At 34.2% G+C, this 7,483-nt stretch overlaps 1 protein-coding gene across 2 annotated transcripts; it reads left to right on the top strand.

Moving 5' to 3' along the window:
• The first annotated feature begins 398 nt into the window (after positions 1–398).
• On the top strand, positions 399–7,126 carry LOC149567228 (ADP-ribosylation factor-like protein 8a). Of its 2 annotated transcripts, none has more exons than XM_089820405.1 (6): positions 399–733; positions 4,036–4,117; positions 4,245–4,277; positions 4,493–4,614; positions 6,099–6,260; positions 6,421–7,126. In XM_089820405.1, the coding sequence occupies exons 1-6, from the start codon at positions 696–698 to the stop codon at positions 6,536–6,538; spliced, it is 555 nt and encodes a 184-aa protein (XP_089676531.1). In that variant the 5' UTR covers positions 399–695; the 3' UTR covers positions 6,539–7,126. The 2 variants fall into 2 exon arrangements, with proteins under 2 accessions (XP_089676531.1, XP_089676532.1); XM_089820406.1 differs by lacking the exon at positions 399–733 and adding an exon at positions 1,523–1,546.
• The last annotated feature ends 357 nt before the right edge of the window (positions 7,127–7,483 follow it).

Genomic DNA, 7,483 nt, shown 5'->3' with positions numbered 1-7,483 from the left:
ATTACAAGTGGCAATCATAGATGTAGTTGATTACATACTTCTATACCTTCAAATTAACCTTGCATATCATAAAATTATAATAATAATAAAGAAGTCACATCATCTTTAAATCCAATGTTTATGTAGATCTCTATTACACAAGGAGGTTGAGCCTAGCCCTGCTAAAGGGACCAAGAAAAATAAATCGGTGTAAAGAAAAGAGACGTTGAAGGATAGATGAGCGCTAGATATGGCAATCCAATGGACATGATACCAAGGCAGGCAAGTAGCCGTTAGGATTTGTGCCGGCCAGAAAGATAGAGCATGGAACTAGGGTCCTCTCAAAACCACACACCTGTCTAGTAGGATCCACACTAAAATAGCTGCAAATATTCTCTATTTTAATAAAAAACTATAAACGAGGCAACCTAAAAGCAAAGGGATTAGACCCATAGAACAGACTGGCATTACGAAGCCCCGGATATTTTAAAAGGAACGAAACCCCTTTAATCGAACATTTTAAAATTCGTTTCTTTCTTCTCGGGACAGCTTCTGCTGCGTTAGCTGTAATCTTCGTGAAAATTTGAGCTGTCTTAGCTTTAATTTGAAGGTAGATTTGGAAGGTCTTCCTCTTGTTTGACTGTAAATTGGAGGTGTTCATTTTCCCCTTTTCGTTCGTATTGGATCGCTGATCAGTGGAGAAGTTGTCTGTAGAGATGGGATTGTGGGAGGCTTTTCTTAACTGGCTGAGAAGGTATGCAAATATCTAGTTCAATTTGAGACCCTTTAAGCGAATGACCATTAGCTTGAATTGCTGAATCGATTATACCTGAGTGGAGAAGGAATCAGGTTCCAATTCACTACAATTTTAGGGCTGTCTTGTAAAAAATGTTCTTTTTTGATCTCGAATTTTCGAGATGCTTATGAAACTCAGTTTTTATCGTTTACTTGGATACCCATCTGCGTGAATTGTTGAATAGAGTAGTCATAAGAAGAGAATCTACGGTGGCTGTAATTCACCGGTATTCCAGGGTTAAATGTCTTGCTTGCTTTCTATTACTAGGTAATAGATGCTCTATATCATATCGATGTCAATCACCTTTTATTGAATACCCTTCTTTGTATTTTCATTTGCTTAATCGAGAATCACCGAGTATAACATGTATTTTGAGCTACAATTCACCGCAAGTTTATGGCTGTAAGTGATTCTCTGGGTATTTCTTAAATTCAATTTTAGTCCTCTTTGATGGATGCCTATTCGCTTGAAATACCCGATAAAGAATGAATCTACGTTATAGTTTTCTGAAATATCAGGGCCAGAAGTAATTTTTTCTATATCGATGCTTTGTTATGTTGAGCTGAGGGTAGCTTTAAGAGTAATATAATTCGGGCTATGTAATGAATGACTGCTTTTACATGCTCCTGTCAGAAAACGCTCTTAACTTTTAAAATAATCTTCGTACCACAGTGTTGGCATTACAATCTGACTTTGTAAAACGGTGATGCAGAGGGGCGAGATGTAGATACAACTATTTTTGGAGAATACGAATGCCAACATTTGCTTTTGGTATTTTTTAATATTTGGAAACTTAAACAACTGTAGCTTGTAAAGTTTGAGGAAATTTTTTTTTTTGGGGGCCCAAATGTAATCTCACACTTAATTGTAGCTTTTATCCTGGATATTATTTGGTTCACAAATATAGTCGGTTGATGTTGTTGATTTTTGTTTTCTTATCTTCTGGATGAATAAAAAGCTCACACAATCTAATCCAGAAGATAAGTAAACAAATTTGAGCATGGGTAGTGGAAAATTGATAGCATTAAGTAGTTAATTGTTATAAGAAACGCAACCTATTGGTTTAACAAGTATAAAAATGGAGTATAAGGGGAATGAATCTGACTAATGGGCAGATGATGCAATGTTCTCTAAAGAATGACCTGAAATTATATAGCCTAAGGTGGTAAATAAACTTTGAGCATTATCTCAGCTTCATGCGCTTCCTTTTGCGAGGGACTTTTTAATTGTTCCAATTTTTTAGTCAGAAGATGTCAATTACAGTGCTCAGAGGGGAAAAAAACATTTTTTTAATTCATGCAATGGGCTGTTCTGTACAGTGCTGCTTGGGTTCGTTGATAACCAGACATTTGTTTCCTACCACTCTGTTGGTGTTATTGTAAGGAAATATATTAAACATTAAAATGGTATAGGTTTTGTTAGGGTAATTTTTAAATTGAGTCAAAATTTTTGTTTCTTTTAAGTGAGTTGATCTGTCTGGATTTGGCGCATGCTTGGGAAGTTTAGTTATTTGAGAAGAGAAGCCTCACCAAGTTTTAGACATTTGAGAAGCTACAGACAAGGTTGTAAACTATGAAATATGTATTACTGAAAACTGATAAAAAATATATATGAAGCTTTTGATTCACTTACAAAAGAACTCTATAATTTGAACTAATTGTGATATTGCTATTAGGATTTAACTGTGTAGTTTTTGAGAAACTCATTGACCCATATTTCATGAGTAGTGGTTTACACAAACCCTTCTCTCATGACAATGAAAAGGACACTTAATTCTTATTGGATCTAGGTGATGTTCACAAAGGTGAAACACGCGGGAAGTCCTGATTCTTCACCTTTGTGAACATCACCTAGATCCAATGAGTGCTAAGTGTTCTGGAAGTCCCGGTGCTTCACCTCTATGAGCATCACCTAGATCGAATAAGTGCTAAGTGTTCCATTGCTTCACCTCTGTGAGCATCACCTAGATCTAATGAGTGCTAAGTGTTTTATTCGTTATCATGAGAGATGGGTTTGTTTAAACCACTACTCATGAAATATGGGTCAATGAGTTTCACTCAAAATTTACACAGTTAAATCTTGATAGCAATATCAAAACTTGACCTGCCGTGGAAAATTATCAATTTAAACTAAGTTGACAAAAAAAGTACTTTTTTAATAGCAAAATCTATGCTCCCTACCATTAAGTAGCGATTTTGACAATCCAAAATGTAGAAATAAGCTAGAATTGGAGAAAGGAGAAATAGGAAGTTATTTGATTTAAATAAAAGAGTTTCTGTTTTATGCGGTTCGGGTCTATCTTCAAGCTGATTTATTTTTATTTTTATTTTTTAATGTTTCATATTGTAAATTATATTGTATCTTGAACCACTGTTTCTTCTGTACCTTTGTTGAGCAATGAACTGATTTTTCTCACGTTGGTTTCTCCATATTCTTGTCCAAGCTAATTTTAAAAATAACTCTTTGCTGTTGACATCCTGTGTAATCCATTTTTGCCCTTGATGTCCAGTGGAGCCCATTGAAATTGACATTTCCTAAGAACGATTATCTTTTCTTGCAATGTTCTCATTGGAAGGTTGTGGTGGCTTATTTCTATTGGGGAAAGCAATATTCGGAAACCTTGTATTCTGATGATAATGTCAGAGAAAAATCGAGATGTTGGCATGTTTATCTACTTTTCTTTTTGCACTTTTTATTTTGAAAGAGTTGTCATTATAATGGAGATCTGTGATTTGGGTGTTGACTTGTCAACCTGTTATGCCAGAAAGGTTCCATGACAGCGCTCATACTAAACTCATGTGAATGAACTATTCTTCTATGCTAATTCAATGTGACAGAACTTTTTCATGTTCTAATTTTCAAGAATGATAAAAATCTTGTTTTATGAACTTCATAAATGGAAAATGTTATAAATAAATCTTTATGCTAATCTCAGGTAAAGTTTTAATTAACCAATCTGTTTTGCTTATTGTATTATAAATCAAATCCCAATTTTTTTCATTTTATTATAATTGCTGGCAACCAAAGAGGATTCCTTGGTTGAGTCCCTAAGTCTAAAGGAATTGTTTTAATTTACATAATAACATGATAGTCTCTTGCATAATCGATTTCAATCTATTGTTCTATTGTTTATTAACATGAAATACTTTTTTCAGTCACTTCTGCTTATAAATATAGATTCTTTTGTTCCATTTTCTGTCTTCTCTTACCTATAACACGCCTTTTCATAGCTGAGTAAATTACTGGTTTTAACATTGCAGCCTGTTTTTCAAGCAAGAAATGGAGCTATCATTAATAGGGCTACAAAATGCAGGAAAGACATCACTTGTAAATGTCATTGCGGTCAGTGCCTTATTTCTATTTTGGATTTTCTTTGAACAACCTTTCTGATTGTCAATAGCAATAGATTGGCTTTTGTTTTCTCATGATTTAATTCTTAACTATTTCTTTTTAATATTTTTTATTCCAGACGGGTGGTTATAGCGAGGACATGATTCCAACTGTGAGTATTTGTCATGATATATGCAACCTTCTTGTGGCTCCTTTATCTTGTGTTCGTTGTCCTCTTGTATGGGAGAGAGTTTAAATAAATGACCAGTTCAAATTGAATATTAAAGGATGAATCTACGTCTTGTGTCTTTGAACCATTCGATGGGTTTTCTTATATTGTGGTATTTTCTAGGTATGCTATTTTATGCTTTTTAAATGCATTGGCAGGTTGGATTTAACATGCGAAAAGTATCAAAAGGAAATGTAACAATCAAGTTATGGGACCTTGGGGGTCAGCCTCGTTTTCGAAGTATGTGGGAGCGCTATTGCCGTGGTGTCTCTGCAATTGTGTATGCCCTTTTTGTCTCAGTTTTACATTTTAATAACCAGAAGATGCCAAAGGAAAATTAATAGATTATCAATGCATTGACATAATCTTTTCTTAGAAACAAAAATCATTCTGTTGTTTTGCTGCATTGGTAGAACCGTCTAAAATAGCTGAATCTTGGTTGTGCGCAAGCAAAAATATGACTCGAAATTATATGAAATTGTGTGAAGGAAGAAATCAAGGGCTGATAAAGAAGCAATATCTGCTTATGCTTCCTAATAATTTCATGTAATCTAGACTTTAGACTAGGATGGTCATAATTAACCAATCACTTGAAATTTTAGCATTCAAAAAAGATCCAAATGTCTTCAACTTATAAAATATTCTCTGCAAGTATATTTAATAAATAAAATGTGATCAAGTTGCTTCTTCAATGTAAGGTTTTCTATATTAGTTATAGGTTGCCAAAATATTTAATTTATCTTTGGCTAAGCAAACTGCTCAAGGATTACTCACTCAAAGCCACTTTCCTGATAGAGACTCTCTAGCTTCTTGTGATTCCTGTGTGATGCCGTGTAGGTCTCTCTACCTTATCATTGTTACCATAGTTTATAAGCTTTTTGCTGTAGTGTTATAACTCTGGGTTGTTTGCTTTATTAGTCACTTTATGCAAAAGAAATTTAATTTGTATTTGGCTAAGCAAACTACTCGAGGATTACTCACTTAAAGACACTTTCCTGATGGAGCCTCTCCAGCTTCTTGTGATTCCTGTCTGATTCCTTTGTAGGTCTCTTTAGCTTGTTATTTGTAACCTTAATTCACAAGCTTTTTATGGTAGTGATATAACTCTGAGTTGGATATAGTTACAAATTAATTCTCTCATTCTTTTCCTCCCCGTCGATAGATGATATTACAACCCTTTTGTTGCATATTCTCAAAAGAAGGATTTAGGCTATTATATTGGCATCTGAGTTAGATATTGTAACAAATTAATTCTCTCATCCTTTTCCCTCCTCTTCCATTCATGATATTACAACCCTTTTGTTGCATATTTACAAAAGAAGGGTTTAGGCTATTTAGGCTATTACATTGGCACTCACTTAAAGACACTTTCCTGATGGAGCCTCTCTAGCTTCTTGTGATTCCTGTGTGATTCCTTGTAGGTCTCTCTAGCTTGTTATTTGTAACCATAATTCACAAGCTTTTTATGGTTAGTGATATAACTCTGAAATTGTTATTATTTCAAATTAATTCTCTCATCATTTTTCTCCCCCTCAATAGATGATATTACAACCCCTTTGTTGCATATTCTCAAAAGAAGGATTTAGGCTATTACATTGGCATCTGTTGTTTCTATGAGCTTTAATATCAGTACTAGTTTTTGAAGTGTTCCATTTAGAATGAGAATATATTTCCATTTAATACTCTTCATTGTGCTTTAGGCTTTTCTCTTCATATAATTTGATTGTTCAATTTTGTCACTAACTAATACTCTCTCTTTTGCAGATATGTGGTGGATGCAGCAGATAGGGACAATATAAGCATTTCTAGGAGTGAACTGCACGATTTGTTGAACAAACCATCATTGCATGGAATTCCATTGCTAGTTCTTGGAAATAAAATTGATAAGCCAGAAGCACTATCAAAGCAGGCATTGACTGATCAGATGTGAGTATTTATTAACTCTCCTAGAGTTACCATATTTGTTATGGACAAAATGACTACTATTGCGTTAAATGTTTATGGTATCATTGAGCTGGAGTTTAAATTTCCCAGTTTTGATTTTAATTGAGTTTTGATCCATTACTCTGGTTTTTGGATTTGGCAGGGGTCTGCAATCTATAACTGACAGAGAGGTTTGCTGCTACATGGTTTCTTGCAAAAACTCCACAAACATTGATGTTGTTATTGATTGGCTTGTAAAGCATTCAAAGACAAAGAGTTGAATGATCTGAGCTGTTAATATAAATGTTTCTGTTTGGAGATTTCACATTTTCTGTAAGTTACTGTGTATCCTTGAGTTCATTGATAACTGTTGGTTACTGACGAGTCACAAAATACCTCCCTGTTAATGTCAAACATCATGCTGGCTTTATTAGTATTGTACGTTTAAACTGCCCTTTCATTGAGGGTGGTGCACGGTATGTGATTCTGTGTGGTGGACAAAGGTGTAGGGGAAAAGGATTTTTTCCTGGAAGTGTCTTATGTCATAGCCAAGTAGCTTGCAGGTACCAGTTATGATTGTATTTGTGATTTCTGAGTGACGTGCAAGTACCAGTTATGATTGTAATTGTGATTTCTGAGTCAGGCTGTTAGCCTCTGACCCCTTCTTAGTGTCTATTTGCACCGGATCAACTATTATATGTTGAGGCTTCTGGGGGCTTTTGTCACATTGACAAGAGTTCATCTTCAAAATTTTCATGTGTAAAAATATTTATTCTTTTTGAGTGTTATTTTCCATTGTAATATGCTCAGCTTAATCACGAACATTTTCAAATATAATGTCTGCATCAAGTTTGACAAGTTTTGGTTTAGGTCATTTTGTCACATTGGCAAGAGTTCCTCTTCAAAATTTTCGTGTATAAAAATATTTATTCTTTTGAGTGTTATTTTCTATTGTAATATGCTTAGCTTAATCACGAACATTTTCAAACATAATGTCTGCATCAAGTTTGACAAGTTTTGGTTTAGGTCATTTTGTCACATTGGCAAGAGTTCCTCTTCAAAATTTTCATGTATAAAAATATTTATTCTTTTGAGTGCTCTTTTGGATTGTAATATGCTCAGCTTAATCATGAACATTTTCAAATATAATGTCTGCATCAAGTTTGACAAGTTTTGGTTTAGGTCATTTTGTCACATTGGCAAAGGTTCCTCTTCAAAATTTTCAT

The sequence above is a fragment of the Cupressus sempervirens genome, chromosome 3 (genome assembly GCF_028749045.1).
Source record: "Cupressus sempervirens isolate cs-2001-9-10 chromosome 3, ASM2874904v1, whole genome shotgun sequence".
NCBI lineage: Eukaryota > Viridiplantae > Streptophyta > Pinopsida > Cupressales > Cupressaceae > Cupressus > Cupressus sempervirens.
This window is presented reverse-complemented; position numbering and strand designations above follow the sequence as displayed.